At 36.2% G+C, this 22015-nt stretch overlaps 1 protein-coding gene across 3 annotated transcripts in view; it reads left to right on the forward strand.

Moving 5' to 3' along the window:
* HGF (hepatocyte growth factor) overlaps window positions 1-21760 on the forward strand; it is a 61024-nt gene extending 39264 nt beyond the window's left edge. For 2 of the 3 annotated variants that reach the window (XM_040595830.1, XM_040595829.1), the window contains exons 8-18: window positions 355-529; window positions 2512-2639; window positions 4178-4280; window positions 6245-6384; window positions 8470-8508; window positions 8981-9077; window positions 11797-11871; window positions 12462-12608; window positions 13326-13432; window positions 15313-15458; window positions 17653-21760. In XM_040595830.1, coding sequence (XP_040451764.1) covers window positions 355-529; window positions 2512-2639; window positions 4178-4280; window positions 6245-6384; window positions 8470-8508; window positions 8981-9077; window positions 11797-11871; window positions 12462-12608; window positions 13326-13432; window positions 15313-15458; window positions 17653-17823 — 1328 coding nt within the window. In that variant the 3' untranslated portion in view covers window positions 17824-21760. Of the gene's footprint in view, window positions 1-354; window positions 530-2511; window positions 2640-4177; window positions 4281-6244; window positions 6385-8469; window positions 8509-8980; window positions 9078-11796; window positions 11872-12461; window positions 12609-13325; window positions 13497-15312; window positions 15459-17652 lie in introns of those variants that run through there. The other variant, XM_040595831.1, reaches the window with a different exon arrangement.
* Window positions 21761-22015: the final 255 nt, after the last annotated feature.

Here is a 22015-nt window from a genome sequence, read left to right on the forward strand (position 1 = left end):
TCAGTTTTGTTAAGCTAAGCAAATGAGAAAATATTTGCTGAACTGGAAAAAGTAACCAAGAGTGTCTCCTGACCTCCGATGGTATAGCATAGGCCAGGTGTCTCACTAAACAAAAGCTCTTAAATGTTGCAGATTCTTTGTCTGCAGGTGGATAAACTAGCATGAGGTCTAACACCTCTTTTGATTTCATGGATGTAAATGTGAAGAGGAGAAAAGTATTCTGTAAAAGACATCAGATTGGCAATTTCACCAAAGAACTCCACGATTTGAACTGCAATATAGAGTTCGAACCTGAAAGCCTATCCAGGCTCAGTCTTAAGAAAATGAAACAGCACTTTTTCTCTGGGTCTGCAGATGAAAGTGTCATGAACAGCACGGAGGTGGCAGCTGAGATGACAACATGCATTCAAGGACAGGGTGAGGGTTACCGTGGCACGGTCAACACCATATGGAGTGGAATCCAGTGCCAGAGGTGGGACTCCCAGTTTCCTCACCAGCACAACATTACTCCAGAGAACTTCAAGTGCAAGTGAGTAGAGACATGCAGATATCACTGCAGTGGGAAAAGAGCTTAGTTTTGAAATGTTTAGAAATTCATGCTGCCTAAGTAGACTGTAGGATCCCAGTTCCTGCTCTGCAACCTGGTACCTTCGTCCTACTTGCTGATGCTGGAGACCATTTGAACATGGGAAAATCAGTTCTTCAGATCTTAAAGTTTTAGTTCTAGATGAACCTGTGTGAAACTGTAGGGATTTTTATGAACTTTTTCTTCAAGCATGTATTCACCATTTTAATCAATTGTGAAGTGTATGGATGTTTTCCAGACTGGGACCCGAATCCCAATAGTGCTGGTACATTACTATTGTTTTTCTTTCATGAAGGTAAGTACTCATTTGCAGTTTGGTTACTGACATTAACTTAATATGTCCTAAATGTTACCTAAGCGTAATCTCCTTGACAATACTTTACATTTTTAATATTTGACAACACTTCTTTTATTTTCCATCTTTTTAATCCTTTTTCTATCTCATTAATGAATGTGCTTGCATGACTAGGACTGCTTTTACTTGTCATCTATCCCTTCTGTATAGTTCAAAAACTCTCAGGATGTCAATAATGTACTTATTTTAGGCAGTTACCTTAGCCACAGTCTTTCAGTTCTCTTTTTCACTAAGCATAGAGGAAACCTGGCTGACCAGCATGGACCCAAAGCCCATTTTGTACTAAATGTCTTTATTGATGGCTAAATAGCAGTCTGGACTTGTGCTGGAATTTATTAGTATGGTTCTTTCAAGGCAAATAAAATATTCTTGTCTCAGTTCAGATTATCTCTCTTAACAACAGCTTGTGTGAGCAAAATGGTTAAGTTTGTTGTCTTAATCCCTTCACTACTCTTCAGTTTATTGATTAAATACTGTGCACTGTAACAAATCTACTGAAAATGTAACAATTATCATTGTAATGGAAAATATGACTGATCCTGAGCCTCCTCTGTCAATCTCAGGACCACCTTGAATTTACCTGGAAGTTATTGCTTGAGCCTGATCCTACAGTTTTTTCTCGGACAAACTGTCACGTAAACTAATTTGTACTGTACCTACATAATATTGCTGCAGGATTAGGCCCTCATGCAGTATTAACAATGTTCCTAGCAGTGTAGAGGGTCTAAGAATATTAGGATGGCTGGTTACACTGATGCTTGAGAGCATAGTGGCTATTCAGGCCAATAGCTTGAGTAAAATCAACAGAACTGCTGGTACTACTGATCAAAACTCACATAACTTAGAATTACAGTATTGGGCCCATTTCTTCAATAGTCTGTTATCAGTAAGTGCTGCAGATGGAAAAATACACTGAAATATGGAGATGCACAGAACATGGCAACAGCTGCCAGGAGATGGGAAAATAAAACTTAGGTTTTAAGAGGTTTGACTATTTCATGCAAGCTGCAAGAGACATATAAAGATGTTCCCTTGTGACTAACTTTTACTTTAAAGGTAACAGCTGTATAGAATTTCAACATACATTTTTTGTATTCCAAGATTCAGTTTCTTAAATGAATTGCTGACGGTCTACAGAACTGTTTCTCTAAACTCAGCAGAACCATTCAAAGTACAGGGAATTTTAAACACTTCAGTAATCTTTGTGTTTAAAAGTACTTGTAATGGATTGCAGGTGTATCCAATGTGAGCTTGCATGCAAATTTTGATGGAGAATCCTGAATAAAAATAAGCTACATTGAAAATGTTGTTAATCTTCAAATGATGTCTTGTATCCAGTTAAAACATACGTCCACTGAAAATTAATTCCCATAACCATATTTTTGTACAATTGCTATCTTTTTCTGGATGCTGTGTTCTTACTGGCTCTTAATCTCCTTGCACTTGACACTGATCAGTAACATACAGACCTTAAGGAGCCTATATTATTGCTAATTCATAATAAAAAGCAATAGAATGCATCAATGGTTTTAGGTTATCCCTGTGTGAGCTAACATATTTATTTTTATAGGGATTTGAGGGAGAACTACTGCCGAAATCCAGATGGATCTGAATCACCCTGGTGTTTTACCACTGACCCAAACATCCGTATTGGTTATTGCTCCCAGATTCCTAAGTGTGATGTATCAAATGAACAAGGTAACAGAGGGAAAGGCAATAACATGATTATAAGTGAATGCTGCACTGTTCCAAATGGCAGATAGGCAGGCTTAAAAACTGAAGAAGTTGGACTCAGTACATCTGTATTACACCTGTGTAGTTCCGCTTTGGCTTTATTTGCATACTTGGGATTCATCATGGTGTAAATGAGATTCATTTCTCAGTTCATATTTCGATTCCAGCAGGGAAAGCTGAAGCAAAGATTTGCTATTGGATCTGATTTTTAGACAAGGTGAATCTGTGTACCATTTTGTATTAGCTGGAGATCTGCTCCACTGTTTTACCTTTCTTAGTTTGAAAGGCATTTTTCCAGAGCTGAGATTATTTCCTTGGTTCACAGTCCTTTTATAATTACATATGAGGCCACCAAAAGTGATTTGAGATTATTTCCTTGGTTCACAGTCCTTTTATAATTACATATGAGGCCACCAAAAGTGATTTTTAAATTTTTTTTCCATATACCCCCTTGTCTAAAAGGAGTTGAGCTGAAAAAAACCCCACATGGGACTTCCCATATAGCCTCTTATCTTCTAGCTGTCACCTCTGCCTGTAAAGTCCACTCTGAGTCTTCAAGCAAACATTGTTCTTCCTATGAGCTCTTCACATTACTCTAAGGAGATTGCATACTGAGAACTGATGCCAATCATAGCATCAACTGAGGCTAAGAACTCAGACCTACAACCCTAATCAGGTTACATGAAGATCTCCATCTTTAAATTTCAGCCATATTTTCTCTTAAATTCAAGAGTTGCACTTGAAAGAGTTATGTCAGAGAAAGGATTAAACTTTGACTTTCATTCTATTTTTTTTGTAAACCAGGAATTATCAAAAAGTAAAAATACTGATTAGTATGAAATAAAATGCTTTATACAAAAAGTGTTTACAGTAGTGATCATTTTAAAGTATCCTCTTGAAAAATCTCATAAAGGCTTGTGATAAAAGCTGATGAATAAAACATGACTTCTACTGGAGTAAACAGGCACATTTTTGAATTACATTAAAATTAAACTCATGTTGATTTTTTGATTTTGCCAAAGTAGAACTTAAGTGTAGAACTATATACTGTTGCCAGTATCCAGAATCTATACAAAGGTAAGTTGTTTCAAATGGGCTAAGAGTGCCTAGTTTTTGAGGAGGAAGAAACAAAGGGGTATTTTTACTTTGTTTTGTATAAATCAGCTCCTGAAAACTTCTAGAACATTCTGTGTGGCCCTTCCAAATTATCCATGAATTAACTATTTATGAAAGGAATTTTCCCAGTTTATCTAAGTAAGACAAAATTTAAAATGCTACTGTGTTGAGAATGAAGGCCTCAAGCAGGAGATATGTATCTAAATTTGGCAAATTTTACCCATTTCCTTTCTTATTTATACAGTTGTCTGATTTATATGGTATAGTGTTTGCTAAATATAATACTTGTCTTTAATGATTTTGATTACTGATGGAAAGGAAGAGTTTTCTTTTCAGTGTTGCACAATCACCCTCTACTTCTTTTTGTCTCAACATTCTTTATTCAGATTGTTATCGTGGCAATGGCAAGAGTTACATGGGGAATCTATCCAAGACAAGATTTGGGCTAACTTGCTCCACATGGGACAAGAATATTGAAGACTTACGTAGGTGTGTACATATGAAACAGGAAGAGATGGTTCAGCGAGTCCTGAATAAATACTGCCTCCAGATGGCATCTCTTTTTCTTCTCCAGTGATTCTAAAATAGCCCCTTATGCCCTGGAGCTTTTAGTATCTTCTATTTTTTTTTCTTTTTTTCTCTTAGTGTTTAAATATATTACACAACATGTCTTTGTCAGGCTAACCACTAATTGCAGTCTTTGGGATGTTTTTTAGTGTTTAGTTTACTGGCTGGGTTTACCCCATCTTTGTCCTTGAAGTTTTGTTCTATGAGAGGATAATAGGAATCAAGTAGGATATGGTTGTCTCATCAATATGATCTCACAGCTCATGCTGATTCAAGCAGGAGGGTGGACTTGAAATCACCTAAGGTCAGGTTTCAAGCCTGATATTGAACCTTGAGTCTACAATATAATGACACTGACATTAAATGCCATTAAAACAACTTGGAATTTCTGTTGTCTGCCATTAATTTGTCTTCATATTCAAGTGATGGAAATGGCAAGTCACATTATTTTTTAAAGTAAAATCAGCAGCATATACAAAAAATTTTTGTGAGATTCCAAGACTTTTCCAGTCACACCTGGATCCTCAGTGTTGCCTCTGCTGGTTCAGAACAGTAGATCAATAAATCTCAGGAGTGAGAAGAACAATGACTTCCAGGTACTGCACACAGAGATTCATCAAAAATTTTACCAGGTATGAAATATTACACATGTTAGTGGTGCAGATGGAAACAGTTTTCCTTTTGTTTTCCTTTAGTTTCTGAAGTTGATGTGACTGTGTCTATATTACTTTTAGTACTTGTTGAGTTAGTGCTCGTGATCACCACAGTCATAGTGCCCAACATACCAGCCATTGCCCTCTGAATTTTGCTGTCCCTGATTCCTGTTGCTGACTTGATGGTCAGTCAGGTGAAGGTGTGTAAGTCGGTAAGTCAGCCTTGGGAAAGCTGTGTTGCAAAAGACTTCAGCAGCACTGTCTGAACTCACCAACTGGACTATATGTTTTTCCCCACACAGGGTCGGAGGCAGCATATATATTCCAGTGTGCTGTCCATGTGAGGGAGGCAGAAGTTTAAGATCATGACTTTTGAGCACTCCAATAAGTCTTCAGATCGCCACAAATGAGACAGTTTAAACCTATTGGATGCTTGATGAAATTGCATTCTTATAATCAGCATAGACCAGCCTTCCTTCTCTTACTCCCACAAATCTTCCATCTGGGAACTTCTTTGGGAAGCTATCCGTCTCACTCTAGCAGTTACTTTGGTTATGGGTGTGCTAGAAGCAGCATGCATGGTTGGTTATGAACTAAAAGAGCAGTGCAGCTGTAATTTAGGAAGCCTGTGTGCTTCTGTCTGACAAGCCAGAAATAAACAACTTTCCCTGCTTCAGATATGCACCCCAAAATTTCACCTTTCCTTGGGTAGGTTTGCAACTTGGTTGACCTATCGCTGCAGTTTATCTGAGCCATTCATCCTTCTCTCTGCCTGCTGCTCAGCTTTGTTAACTTTCTTGTGTTTGTCTTTGCTGAAGATTCAGCTTTCTTTGCAGATTCAGTGCTCCCTTGTGCTGTTAATCTGCTGGGAGCAGGTACCTAGGCTCCCAGCGAGACCTGCAGATTTACTGAGGGCAGCACAGACATTCTTCTAATCAGTGTAATGATCCCGCCTGAGGGTATCCAGGGATTTTAGCTCCAGTGGGAGATCTAGAAACCTCCCAGATGTCCAGTGGACACAGTGCTTAAAATACTAACTGGAGGAAAGTTGGACCCAGATCCAGCAAATATTTGGGTCTCATCTTCTCTTTGATTTCAACCAGCCCTAAACCCTGACCTGTAGGCTTCTCAATCAACTAATACTGCAATGTGGAGCAATGCAACATTTAACCTTTGAAAATTTAGGCTATAGTATAAAGCTTTTCAGCACTTTGAATTTTTTTTTCCCTGTAGGCATATACAAATATTCAGAGAACCAGATGTTAGTAAACTGAAGAAAAACTATTGCCGCAATCCAGATGATGATTTTCATGGTCCCTGGTGTTACACAGATGATCCTCTCGTTCCCTGGGATTACTGTCCTATTTCTCGATGTGAGTACTTGGTATGCCTCAGGCGTTGTCAACTGTGCAGTCCCAGTGAAGCCATGGTGTCAGATGTGTATGCACACCTTTCTGTTGTCACTTGTGGCAGCAGAAAGTGTATAATTCTATCAAGAATCAATTGTGCATGATTAAGAAGGAATGGACTGAAGGTGCTTGTGCAATAAATGAACAAGGGGTCCTTTTTCCTTGACCAGCTTGGAGATTTCAAGTCTTATTTATGCAGCAGGAGCATAACAGGGCTATAATAGATGAGCAAACATTTTCCATCAGATCTAGCAATTGAAAGAGGGCTGGACAGAGACAAAGAATTTTCTAGTGGTCAGAGTGCTGTCTGTGGCCTCAAGAAACACAGGGACAGGTATCTTCTGTACTAAAAGCTTCATAGTCTCTTTGTGTGATCTGTGTTTGTAAAGTTGGGGTAACGCACTATATATATGTTGAAGTGTATACATGCTATATAGATTAGATTCAGCTCTCAGATGTTTATGGGATGATTTAACTCCTGGCAATAATTAGAAACATCACATCTCCAAAGTTGCATGTTAAAATCTAAATAGCTTAAATAAACAGAATTAAAAATCCTAGGGAATTCAGTAATAAACCATCATTCAGTGGAAAAAAATAGATTTATGCCGAAAAATGTGCAATTCACATTTATGTTCAAATTTTTTCTCTTCAATTCTTATTTCTAAATTGCTGTGCTGAATACACTGGGAGAACATTTAAATGGTAAATCAACCTTTTGAACATATGTCTGTGATCTCTAGAGGTTAGGGATAATGTTACATTCATTCTTAGCAGCAATCTGCTGCATTTCCTCACAGTCTGAACTGTAGCACCTCTAAGAGGTGATATTTGAAGTCTCAGGTGATATTTTGGCATCTATGTGAAGAGTAAACAAACTGTGCAAAAGGTTAGTTGTGTCAGTGTAGATAAAGACCGACAGCTGAAGAAACATAAAATTTATTCACTCACTCTAAGTTTATTAACTGGATCTATGAATTCCTAAGGAAATATTTGTAGGGTATGTGGCAATGGTCAGTATTATGATTTCTGAAATCAAACTCCAGAGCTGGAATATGTCTGTTTTACAATTGTAACTTGAATGGACTAGTATTAAACTACTAGCATCTCACTCAGGTACTGATAGCCAGCTCAACTGGTACAGAAAAAATGTTGGCAGTTCCCAACCTCCTGCCTTTAACTGGTCTCCTCAAACTGCAGTGCTTATATTAATCTATCCCTGTGTGCATATGTATATATATATACACACACACACACATGCATAAGTACAAATATACATAATGTATATGTGTATACATACACATGGAAATTTAACTGTGCATATAACTGTATATCTTTTTATATGTGTATATTTGTTTATCACTTGATGATGGAAATCTACTCGGATGAGTTTTTTTAAATTTTGCCTGTGCAAATTCTCAGTAGCTATACCTGTACATCCAGTTCATAATGCTGGGTCACTCTGCAGACCTCACTAAAGGCAAAAACGTAGAACCAGGTTTAAGCAACTTTGTTGTAACTGTATTTTGAGTTGGACTGGAGGGAAGAACCAAACCAAATTTTGGGGGACAGGTTTTGATAAGGATAAGTTTGTGCTGACAGCAATACAAAAGGACTTTTGAAGATTCAAACATTTTAGGGAAATAAGAAATTTTCATTAAATCTGACTTGGATTTAATCACAACTTCTACATTTCCTGAAAGCTTATAGAAAAGTCACAACTTAATTTTTCAGCATTTGCTTATTTGAACATTTAAATTGAACATGATAGATAGCCTAATGTATTCAGGATTGAGACAAGAAAAAAAAATGCTTGAAACTACTGTTGCAAAATGTTTAATTCTTACTTCATTCTATTGGAATGAGATTCTGCCTTCTTGTTAATCCTTACCGAACTGTGCTTCTGCAGAGTGTTAAAGAAATCATTGAAGTTTAAAACTTTAAGAACTATTAAAATTAACAATATGCCATTTGCTGTTTATCTTTACTCCATTCAATTTTTAGATGCATTTTAATTTTGTATTATGGCTATTTCATGTGTCTGCCTAGGTGAAGGTGATACAACTCCTACTACAACCAGCTTGGATGGTAAGTAATTTTGCAGATGTACTGTGCAGTGCATGTATTCTATCTTTTCAGACTACCCATTTCTTTCCAACTGAGAAACAAAAGAAAGATTAGTTAAAGATACAAAAAAAATATACAGCTTGGGAAAAAATATTTTTACAATAGGAAAATGTAGAATAGCTTTACTATACTCTTTTATCTATTCTCACTGTCTTGTCTGCCAGTGGTGAATTATAATGATTTTCAATGTATATTATAGCTATGTAAATCTCTGAAAAATCTATTTAAATATGTATCTTTTATATTCTCTATGAATATTTATATAGACTCATCCAGGTTCACTGAAGTAGTTTTGATGCTCTAGAAATATATTTCATTAGTGCAGCAAAGTTAATCTGTAATAAATTTTGACCTTCTTGTGGTCCTTATGTGCAACTGTACAGGTTTCCTACCGCTGTTTTTAGTAAAATGTGATCTCTGGACCTGCTTTCAGATACTGTCATTCCTTGTGCCTCAACAAAACATTTGAGAGTTGTAAATGGAATCCCAACACAAACTAACGAAGGATGGGTGGTTAGTTTGACATACAGGTAAATATCAGTTTGATTAGAAAGAAAAAACATCTATTAGGATACTTGTTTTGCAACTGTAGAAAATATTGACCATAATGAGAATACTTCTAAATTGCAGTTAAATTATGTGAGAGCAGAACACCAGCATTCCTGTAACGTCAGGCAATTTCATAGTATTCACTCCATCAGTTAAATATATTTCATTATCCAAAACTTATGGGCTTGTAAAGCATTCATAGAATTCTGCACTTTTGATTAGCTACTGCAGACCTTTTCATAAGATTGGCTTAGCATCCAGCATTCAACTGTTTATTTTAGAGACTGTTACCAAAAAAAAAAAAAAAAAAGAGTTTCATATCAATATTTTCACTTTAACAGCAGTGCATTTAGTTGTGAAGTGTTGGCTTCAGAATTTATACCCATGTCAAATTTAGCTGTCTTCTTATATCATTGCATGCAATTAAAATTTATTCTGTATTAAAAAACCTAAGCAGGATCTATAAGGAAATCTTTTTCATTCTGTAAAACAAGACCCTAACATATACAGCTGGAAATGTGTATTACGTTATGGTAGATCTTACTTTGCTACTGTGTAAAAGCCAGAACACGGAATTACTGTTTCCTGCATTCATTACTCTGGTTCATAACTCATCAGCTGGAAGTGTGAATCATTAATGTATAACAGGAGATACATCGCTTGCGTCTTCTATCATGGAAAAAACCCCAAACCCACGTCTTTTTTGTCTGCTAGTACAGACTGAAGTACAGCTCATTTCCATTAGCTTACAATTTGTCATTTCTTCTTAAACCATGTTGCAAAATAGGTTTTAAATGAAAAAATGGAGTAAAGGAAAAGGTAAACCCCCTATTTCCTACATTGCTTTATTGTTAGAGAAATTTGAGAGGCCCTTCCCATCTCTGGTAATCTTTGCATTTCATAAGATCTGATCCAATCAGAACTAGACCTTTCTGGAAGTGTAGTGGATAGTCCAGAAAGACATTTCTAGAGGCACATCACTCTGTTCCTAGACTAAACGATCAGAGACATGGGCTGAATCACTCTCTGGAAAAGTTGATCTTTGCACTGTTTTTAAAGCAGCCGTGATATTTGAGGAACTTTTAGACAGGTAAGGTGCATCCAGTCTGGGTGCCTAAAAAGTTAAATAGCTAATGTTAAGGTAGTTGAACCTTTATTTTGTGCTGTGCAACAAAATTCCATTAAGTAGATGAGTGCTTAAATAAGTGCAGATTCTTTTACAAAAACGGGATTCCTGGAATACTCCAGACGCAAAATATATTTTTAAACATTCCATGTGGGCATAAAAATGTAGTTTTGTTTGGTGTTGTTACCAAGGAAGCAAACAGAATGTTGTCTGAAAAAAGTATCTTTATAACTTCAGGACTTTCTACGAAAAACTAACTGTACACCTCAAAATGAAATTGCCATGTCTGAATGGTAAAGGCTGAGTGATACTTAGAAACTTGTACTCATATTTGGCAACCAAGGCCCACCTCTAAACTTTAAATTAATCAATGACATATTTTCTTACATATCTGATCCAGATTCTGTTATCAGGTATATTTAAGCATATTTGGATGAATTTCATCTATTTCATGGAATCAGCTCTGGATTTGTCCCCCATTTAAGTAAGAAGCTTAATCTTCCTATGTGTACTAGTCAATCTTCTAAAGCAGATGATGCAATCTTGTAAATTCCTTTTGATAATTAGTGATGTAAACATAACATAGAAGAACACATTTGTACTCCTGATTGTGACATTTTCATGATAAAACTGGGCACAATCTATATTTTAAGAAGAACCCAGCCTTTTGGCTCAGATGTTTTGTTCCTCAATCAAAATACAATTAAAAAAAAAAAAAAAAAAAGAGGCAAGCATCTGTGTTATTCTGCTGTCTTTGAACTCCATATAGAGTCTGGGCTCCTTCCAGCAGTTCTTTGCAAAGCTTTCAACATTTGTGTGATTTGAATTTATAAATTGTGAGATTTTAAGCTTTTCCCAAATTGCTGACAATTCTGATTCACTTTCCAAAGAGCTGCAGAAAATAAATGTGATTTTGGAGGCACAAAGAAGGAAACTAATTAATCTGCATTCCACAGACATCTTTATTTTTGAAAGAACTGTCATGCTTAATTGCTTTAATTTTACTTGATATATTATGCTTCAGGTTTTCTATAATCAAATGTAGGATGCCATACATTGCAGATTGTTTCCAACTGAAGTATGTGGGGATAGAAATCTCATAAGGTTTGTAATCAAATAGGAACTCTCCACCTTGAGGTCAATGCTCTGACTAATACCTACATGAATAATGACCAAATATTGTTTACATCTGGTGTCAGTTTGGGGACTTGCTTGAATGTTCCTATTACAAAGAATTAGCTTGCCTTTTTTTTTTTTTTTTTTTTTTTTAATTAGGCGTCTTATTACAAATTCAGCTTTGCAACCACTAAATGAACAGAATAACTGAATTTCTCTTTCCTCCTAGTTTTTACACATTGGAGTAAATCTCTGCAAACTTGTGTTACTATAAGCATTGAAACTGTGGAGCAAAGGGACAGAGACATGTTTTCACAGGCTGTCAGTCAGCCACTTTTCACTAGCAAAAATACATGGGGAGCAAAAGTACTCTTTAAACTTTTTGACTACATAAAGACTAATACTATTATATTTTTTTTAAATGTTTTTTCCTTATTTTTCTTTCCCCTCCTACCCAGGAATAAACATATCTGTGGAGGTACTTTGATAAAGGAAGAATGGGTTCTAACAGCGAGGCAGTGTTTCCCTTCTCGGTACAGTAGCCTGTAGCTTTGCAATATTGAAATACATCTATTTTCAGGAACTTATCAACACAATAATTCTTCAACTTAAATGTAGCAGTTTTCCCTCCTGTTTGGCTTTAACATTGTTTTTCTGATATAAAAGTCCTGTGGGACCTTGATATTTTCTGTTAGCATTGTTGTCAATCTCAAAGTCCTCTGGCTATTTTTACATAGAAGTATATTTTCCAAGTGTGATGGTTAGACAACTGACTCTTTATAAAAATAATCGCATGCTTCTGCTTAACTGGACAGAATAAAATAGAAAACTTGGACAACTCTCAAAAAGTTCAAAGGTTCATACTGTTTAAGGATCTAAATGTTTGTATACTATTAGGAAAAAAAATAGATTTTAGTAACAGTTAAAGATAAAATTGTGTAGTGGCTTCAGACCAAAAACTTACAACTGAGCATGTTGATTTTGGAATAGCAGTTGGCAGCATAAACCCATTTCTGGTGAAGAGTATTAGTTAAGATCTTCTAGCATATTCATATTAAGCAGAGGTTTTTGAGTTATTTTATTATACACTCAGTAAAATCCTAACTAACTTTGCCTCATTTAGGTACAAAGATTTGAAAGACTACAAAGCCTGGCTTGGAGTCCACAATATCAAAGGAAAGGGAGAGGAAAAGCACAGACAAATTCTGAATATCTCCCAGTTGGTATATGGCCCCACAGGGTCAGATTTGGTCTTACTGAAACTTAGCAGGTTAGTAGATATTATGAATTTCAGAACTTTCAAGTGATGAATGAGACTTCCTGAGTAAGATTTGCAAATTGAGTTCTCTACTATGTCTGATACTGCAGATGATGTCTCCATGGGGTAAACTTTGAATTGAAAGAAATTTTACTTGATATATGCAGAAATTCAGGTTCATCTTCTTTCCTAAGAAAAGAGACGTTACTTCTGAAAAAAATTGTGCCTACGTGTTTTTTTTTTCCCTGATTACCCAATTTAGGTTTGTTGGGAGTTGGTTTTTTTTTTAGTGTTGGGTTTGTGTTTTTAAAAAACAACCAACCAACTAACCCACATTGACAAGTATATTGTTTTAATTTATAGAATAAGCATCAGATTGTAACTGAGATCCTTGTGTATATATGAGCTTTCAAACTTTCTCCATATTAGCAAAACTATATATTCAAATGAAATGCCATCATTACTTATTTCTAAGATGAAAACCCAAGTTAAAGAGCATAAAAGCGGTGACAGCATTTCAAGAAATCTTTTGACAGTTAACAGCTGTAGCAAAAAAAAAAAAATAGGTAGAAAAATCCGTTATATTCTTCAAAGATGGAAAAGAAAGGAAAAAAATTGGCACAGTTTCTAATTTCTGTGGTCTATAATAGACTTAATGTCATTTTTTAAGATACATTTTAGAATGTTAAGTAAAATCCACTACATCTATTATTTGTTTTCTCTTTTCAGACCTGCCATATTGACAAATTTTGTAGAAATAATCCGATTGCCCATTTCTGGATGTACCATTCCAGAGAAGACCAGCTGCAGTGTTTATGGATGGGGATACACTGGATGTAAGAAACTATTTTTAAAAACTAAATGAATACGTTGACAGCTTACTTCCTCTTGTCATTATAGGTGAGGCTGCTGGTATTGCCTGATGCCACGGTTGTCCAACACTTTTTGTTATGAAATACAGTTTCAAAATTTTTTCTAATTTTGTAAATCTTTGAGCATTTTATCTAAGATCATTTAATATGAAATATTTTCTGCTAGTGCATCTTTTTTTGTTTGTTTGTTTGTTTGTTCCAGTGATAGACAAAATGATTCAAGCATTACAAAGAATGAACTAGAGAAAAATATTGTTCTACATGTTTAAAAAATATGGCAGAAATGGTTTGTAGAGTTCTAACCCCGTTTTGAAAAAAATTCCAATCCATCTACTTGAACTGTCTCTTTCTGTATTCCAAAGTAGGCTGCTCTGTGGAAAAACTAATATGGAATCATGTAATCAAAGACATAATTAACAGACACAAATGTGGTGAACTAAGGATGCACAGGCAGCCCTATGTCTGGCATTTCCTAACTTTTGAGTACTTGACTTTACAACCTTACTAATGTTTGCTAAACACAGTTTTTGTGTGAAGTAAATAAAAGTATGTGGGAGAACAGACATTTATTTAGTCTGGTAAATACTGTATCTGGCTAATTATGTGTTGATGATAAAGTTAATAGCTGCCAGTTGACAATAATTACTCCAATAATTACTGTGCTCAAATGTCATTTTGCCACAGACCCTGAGTAAGCAGCAGCAACATACTCACACTGCCCTGGAAGCAAAGCAGAAACTAAACTGTAATTCTGAGGCTCTCTTCCTTGTAACCATTACTCTGCATTTCTTTGTGAGTGGCAAATAATCTGTACCAGCCCTGTCCCAGATGACTGCCTTTGATGTTCCCAGCATGGCCATATTAGCCACCCTCCGGGGGGGGATGGCTGTCTAGGGGACAGGGAAGTTGGGCTGGAACATGGTGCAGTATCAGAGGAAAGCTTAGCTTAAGAGAACTGATAAGGAATTTCCAATGTGGTGGAGTTATGTAATACAGTACATATTTAAAATCTGTCACCCAAGGACTTCGTACTATATTTTATGTACTACTTATAATGCTCACAGCGTCTTGGTCAGGGAAGGAAGAAGTGTTACATCCATTTTTTTTCAAGAAAATAGGATAATAAGCCAGTGAAGGGCAAGCTTGGCATTTTCTTTTGATGGCTGGACAGGGAACAGGCAGATCCAGGCCCTTTATTTATCTTTGCTGCTTGTACAGACTTGTCTTCGACGTGTAGAACAAGAGTAAGCTCCACAGGGCTCCTGCTTCCTGACCTTCACACTGATGAATGGAGATTGCACAAGGCTGTGGGTCTGCCCTTGCAGGCACAAAGTCATTCAGTGTAGCTGAGCCAGCACAGAATGAGAAAAACTCTGCTCTGCTACAGTGTTTTTCAAGTCACACATCCTTCCCTAGGCCATGGCAGGCACTGTTGCACATTAACTCATGTTTAAGGCAGGGAGCAAAATCCTTGCTCTGCTAATGGGAGTAACAATATTCCCAGGCTCACTTTTCCGATTTCTGTGGTGTAACAGGGCAAGCTGGTGGTGAACTGTAGAGTAAATCCAGTTCCCTACCCCCTTCTTCTAATACAAAAAACTTCTCCAGATCTTGTCGGAGAACTGAACAGACATGCACACCAAACAAATTTATTGAAAATCTCATTTGTAGCAATTATAAGAAATCCAAAAGACAAATGCATGGTAACAGTGAGGATGGACAAAAATGTGAGTATTGGAGAGAAAGTGCAACAACTGAAGTGCATAAGTTTATCCAGACTGTATCTTCAATTATTTTTATTCCCCTAAAGCAAAATAATGTTTTCATTCACTTTTCAATCCTAGTAATGAACTATGATGGCCTTCTCCGGGTAGCAAACCTGTTTATTTTGGGAAATGAGAAATGCAACCAATATCTCAAAGGGAAGATCACTGTGAATGAGTCAGAAATCTGTGCTGTGGCTGAAACCATTGGTGCTGGACCTTGTGAGGTAAATATTACAGTTCCTAGTTCATTCTTAGGAGCCATCAGCCTGTCTATTTCTTTCCCAGAAAAAATAAATAATAGAGTTTTTTATAATTATTCTCTTTGCATTGAAGATGTACGTAATAAAATATTTTAGTCTTTTGCATTGGAAAACAATTTGTGTTTCTAGTGATCTATTTTCTTCCAGAATGCAGGAAGAGGTTCCTTTGCTCCAGTTCAGTTTCACCATACCACCACACCAGTAAGGGCTTTACATGAATGTTAAATATATTCATAAGACTAAACATTTTGCTAGAGTGGGACAAATTTTTGTTCTGTATGATAAGGGTTAAAGTGGACTGTGTGCTAACAACAGCAGTTTATTTTGAGTAGAAAGCAAAGGCTGGAGCAAATTTAACTACTTAGGTGAAAATTTGCATGCAAAATACAAAAAAGACTGCTCAACAGAGTTGATAAAGTTATGAAGGAAAGAGAAAGATCCAAAAACATACTGAGGTTCAGTGTTAGTCAGAAGGCTGAACCATTTGATATCTCTAATCAGGCCTGAGCAACATGTTAGTGAAGACAGAAGAACTGCTTCAATGAAACTATAGTTTCATACAGTTGTTTTGCTTGGGGCTAATTTTGACGATGGAGAAAAGACATCTGAGGAGAAATTCTCTAAATCATTTATTACAGGAAGATATAATTTTTTGTATGGAAAATCTACCTGATGAGATGAGGTGATGTCTAGAAGGAGGATGGTTGTGAACATTATTATGCATTTAATACCTGGAGTAGAAAAAATGATTTCTTTATGCCAATGTTAACCAAGTAGTGAAAATTTCCCTACCCAAGAGTGCTACCTAACCATGGGGAAATGAAGACTTCATCAGGCTGAGGCCTTTTCCATTTATTATTATATATTCCACAGGATTATTTTGTTATTGCAAAATATTTTCTTGAAATAAAATATTTAATCATAAATGAGCTCTTAGACATGTTGAGGCTTACAAATGAAACATCTGCATGGAAGTCTGCTGGGAATCCTGCACTTTGTTTTCCTCTGCAAGAAGAAATGGACCGAATTAATATTAGCAATCAGTCTTAATCACTGCATGGTTTCCTGCTCCCTGAGTTCCCCTTTGAAGCTTCTTTCCTCAGCAGAGAACAGGCAGAGAAACAAAATCAGATTGGCAGGTGAAACTTCACTCCTGAATGTGTTTTTTGAGCTGCTCTGATGGTACTGACATAGTTCATTGTTCAAGTGGGAACTAATCTGCAGCCACTCAGAACAAAAACCCCAAACCAAATAAAGGTCAAGCATTGTTATTTCTCTGGTGATCCAGAGAAAAAACAATGCTAATTGTCAGCTTTTATTTTTTGAAACAGTGTCTCGTTATCTGATATGAACATTTACTGTCTAGTTTCGAAGCTAGTTTGCCAGGTTCAGTATAAGTTTTACCTGGGTAAAACCCCCAGCATTTACGTCCAAGTGCCAAATCTGTGTGAATCTATCTAAATTACTGTTTCAATCTAATTTAAACTGAATGTACTTTAGTGCTAAACAAGACCCTGATCTGAGTTGGCCATACTCCAAATTGTCACCAAATATATATACTAGTGCATAGATGTCTCCTTCACTCAGAATAATGAAAAAGAGTAACAAGTTATGTCTGAAAATTGTGTCTACAAAATATTACCCTTTATTATGATTGGGATTCCCCACACACACCTGCCTATTTGTGACAAATAGATTCTCATCCTGGGGCCTTGCAAGATGATTGAATGACAGAGAGATGTCAATCTAGCTCTGTCAGCAGTCTGATGCAAAGCCTGTTATTATAACAGAGATGTTTATCAGTCAACACACTTTCAGCTCACCTGGTTTACATGCACATTGAAAAATGTTATGCTCGCAGGTAGCTGAAAAAGGAGAGTAAGATCTGGTAGTGAAATCACTAGAATTACATCTAAAGATGGATCGCAGGGTTTAGTTTGCCAGGAAAGCAACCAAAGGTCAAAGGCCAACGTGCCATTAGTTCTCGTAAATTCAGGTTGTGAAAAACATATTGGAAGTTGGGGTTTGTTCTATGGCAAGAATAACTATTGTCTGTTCATTAAGCTAGGTCATCCACTAAAGAAACCAGTTGGTGAGAGACAGGTGGGAGCTGTGTCTTCAAGCATTTTGAGAAGTGACGCTCTTTATTTTTTTCTAGAGAGATTATGGGGGTCCCTTGGTTTGCGAACAAAACAGGCTCAAGATAGTAGTTGGTGTCATTGTTCCTGGCCGTGGATGTGCCATTCGAAATCGTCCTGGAATTTTTGTTCGGGTCTCATATTATTCCCGGTGGATACACAAGATTATGATGACCTACAGAAAACCCTGAAAAACTCATCAACTTCCACTCAAAGAAAAATTTTGGACACCATGGAATTAATGTGTAATGTAAAGATCAACAGGTTTTTTACTACTTGATAGTCACATTTGTTGAATTTCTTTTAATATTTATGGGTGTTTTTTGGTGTTTTTGTCTACCAGTGTTGTTTTATAATTGTTGGAGTGACTTACAGTATATGCAAGTATGGTGACATATCTCCTGAAGATACTTGAATGGGTAAACAATTTTGCGAAGATATTATTACTGGATGATAAATGGTTTTATAGAAATAAATCATATGACCTCTTTAATGCTGCTCTTCAGATTATCTTAGAAGGAGAAAAAAATCGTGGTTTTATTTAATACATCTAATTCTTTCTGTGAGCCATATATTTCTCTTCATATAAAATGAAAGACCTACTGAGAGAAATATGCATCTGTTAAGGACAGCACATGTGATTATAGTTCTCTTCCCCCCCTTATAGAGGTCAAAGATTTCAATATTTCATTTAAAATAATCTCTTTAGAAATTAATATTTTAATTATTGATGGACTCTGACAAGTCTGTCATAAGCAGATTTCTCATCAAATTCAATATCAATTCCTTTTACACAGTGCTTATATACTAGTTCTGTACTTGATTCCTTCAGTATATATGTGGTCCCCTAACGGACATCTCAAAACCCCTTTCGGATGAGGGAAGAGACACAGAAGTGGGTTGGTTAGCAAACTATCAATCATTTATTTGAAGTTAGATCCAGAAATATCTGTGAATTTAAAATGCTGAAGAGAGTATTTCATGCAGTTTGAAAAATTAATCCTAATGAGTTCCTGTCAGACTTTGGCATTTAAAAGAAATTTCAATCAAATATGTCCAAATCTTTCTCAAAAGAGAAGTGTTCAAAGTTCAGTTGGTTCTAGTTATTTCATGAAACTCTGTATTTACAGCAGGAAAAAGAATAGGTGAATCTGGCACCTGGCTGAGAGGCTTAATACTGGGAAAAGTAAGTTATACATTAATAGTCTTTCAGAGACTTAAGATCTTTGATAAAACCTTACCTAGATTTAGACAAAATTATATCCTTTGTATAATTCCTTTCAGGGTAGTAAAATTATTGCAAAGATTTATATGATCTTGTATGCAATATGGAAAACATCACCAATAGTTTAATAGCTTGTGTTTCTTACTTGTATTTAGAACCATCATTTTTCCCTTATGTTGACTGGAAAAGGGAGCAAATATCCAGCATCTATGACAAGCGCTTGTTCTCCTTTAGGCATTTATTTGTATGGCTGGGAGTATTATACAAATATGTTGTTAGAGGTGGCACCAATTACCCTGTAATTTCTGAAAAATTGATACAACATATATCCAATTATTAGTATTACTACTGTACCTGTAATTGCATAAGTTACTGTTACTTTACTTGTGACTACATAATTGTAAATGTTTCCAGTAGCAAACTGTACATTATGCATATCATATCTAACTGCATAGCCACTAAGCTGACACCATGGTGTAGACATATAAAAGGACATTTCATTCAGAAGACGCAGGGTTGAATTCTGCCCTGGCAGAAAGTAACCACTTCAGGGGAGCTGTCTTGGGAGGCAGCCCTCATGCCGACTCGCCAAATTATTTTCCTCAGCAGTGCACTTGACTTCAGCGGGACTCAAATATGCTTACATATCCTGGTGAACTGGGATGTGTTTCAGGCCATGCTTAAGTGGCTTGGCTTGCTGAGATTTGTTTCGAGCATCCAGCAGATTCTACTGGCACATAGGAAGACGTCTTCCAGCAAGCAGAGCTTCTGAACCCCCTCCTGATGTAAATAGTCTCTTTGGACAGGATGCAACTTCTCTGTACAGCAGAACTGAGGCTGTGGATGCTACACAGATAGTCTGTCTCAACCTATTCTGGCTGCCTCTGAAGGCTTCATGCTCCTTTTGAGCTCTTTTACTTACCAGGCCTAAAGAGGGCAGGATTTAGCCTGTTGTATTTACAGTTAATTATTGCCATGTATGTGAATAGTGTATTCTTACTAAGTATATACTGACCATATCTTACTGAAAGGATTAACTTTTTAAGAAAGACTTTTAAAAAACTCCAAGTGAGTTTTGTTTTCAGTCACAAGTAGAATGTGGATAAAACATGTAATTCCATGTTCACTCTTTGTATTCTAAGAATTGTTACGTGCTTACTGTATTATATTTGCAGGCATTTTGTTATGTCTTATCTAAAAAAAATCAAATCCTAAAATATTTTAGTTAAAAGCTTCTGCTGTGCAGAAGACTGTGATTTTTATATATATATATACACATATATATATATATGATAAAAATACTGTTTTTTGTTAGACAACGTGTAAGGATTTTTACCTGTTTGTTCTGGGCAGCGCCTCAGTAAAATAAATTGTACAGAGTTGATGCTCCAGAACTTAACATGTTTGTATGCACTTGCTTATCAGGTGCCCTTGCCCTCCCTATCTCAGTATGGAGGGCATGTGAGACTCTGAAGAGCAAGGGAAGAGAAGAATAATGATATGTGGTAATGAATTTGTACTTCATTTATTCCTGTGAATATTTCTTGTTGGTACCAATGGTACCGTACCAGGCAACTGTTATAACTACAGGATTCTCTTAAGAAAGGACACTCTATAGATATTTTTTCACTGCTCTAATATTTTTGTCTCTGTAATAACAAGAGAACATGAACTAGTGCCCATCTAAATTGCTGGAAAGCTTCTAACTAACTTCAGTAGGATCTGGACTTTACTTTGTAGATGTGATTTTATTCATATTAGAATTGAAGGGTACAGAACTTAAATTCTTATCTAAGGACATTCTTAAAAGTCCATTGAATTTCATCTTCAATTTCCTTGCTGTAACTAATCCTTGGTCTCTGAAAAGTGATGTAACTGGATATAAAAGTTTGGAATTAAAACCTAAGAGCTGATTTTGTGCTACTGAAGTTAGTTTGACTTAATTACTGATTTTCTTTGGGCATTGGAACTAGCTGACACTTCCTCCTTTCATTAATGAAAACAAATTTCCCTTAAAAAAAAGTTTTGTCCCTCTATCTCTTTTTCTTTTATAAACCTCATGACCCTCAGAGAAACTGTAGCTCTCATTGGGAATGTACTGGTCTAGATTTTTGCTGCTACTGCTGAAATCTTTTTCTCTAGTTTAAGATTAAAATTCTCTGAGGCGTTCTGCAAACTCTTGCTGCAGGTAATGCCAATATACTTGACAGAGCTACTCACTTGAGTTAGAGCTTTTCAGATGAAGGTCCAAATATATCTCTGAGGGTCAAAGTCTACTCAGGCAAAATGTCCCTTGAAATCAGTGAATGTGATTGTCAAAAGAGCGGGGGCTGAAAGTTGCTCAGTGCTTTTCCCTATGGCCGTGCACTGAACTACATACATGCTTGTACACTGAAAAGCACATAGATTCTCAACTCCAAGACAACTGCAACAGGAGGTGAGGCTTTATCGCCACCCTTCTGGAAGGCTGGTTGTAAACTCGTTGACCCCCATGGAAACTGTATGAAACCTATTGGATTGGTTGTTTAGCCTTGTTTCTTTATCAATTATTTTCTTCCTCCCTCATGTGCACTGGTATATTATTGTTTTATGAATGTTAGGGCTGCTGGCAGGAACTAACATGGCTTTTCACCCTAAAATTTTACAGTGTTCCTTTTTAAACATACACTTGGGCATTTATGTATGGTGTTTCCCTGCATGGGATCTAACTTCAGGGAGCTGCCTGTGGAATTCAGTGTATGATAAGAGTATTTTTTCATATTTATGTGGGAAAAATAATGCTCCTACTAAATTCAACTACCTGAATGCCTAATGAAAAGGGAACACTGTGGTTATAACTTGTATTAAAAATCTTCTGTAATTAACGGCATCTTCATTAGTTAATAAAGTTGGTATTTTTGTAACCTTGTTTACTCTTATTATTCTTAATAAAGTATTTTATAAAAAACAACAAATTAATTAGCATTATCTTTCTTATTTAAAGAAGGTTTGGAACTCCATTGCTATGCTCCCAATTCTAATTTCAATTAGAGATTTTAGTGTGCAGAGTAAGGAGGACTGGTACTTTAAAGATCTTCATGTGTCCAAAAGCAGAGTGGCACATAAAATGGAAAATACATCCAATTCCATTCTGTGACCCTGCCAAGTCTCCCCAAGAC

The sequence above is a fragment of the Falco naumanni genome, chromosome 5 (assembly GCF_017639655.2).
Source record: "Falco naumanni isolate bFalNau1 chromosome 5, bFalNau1.pat, whole genome shotgun sequence".
NCBI lineage: Eukaryota > Metazoa > Chordata > Aves > Falconiformes > Falconidae > Falco > Falco naumanni.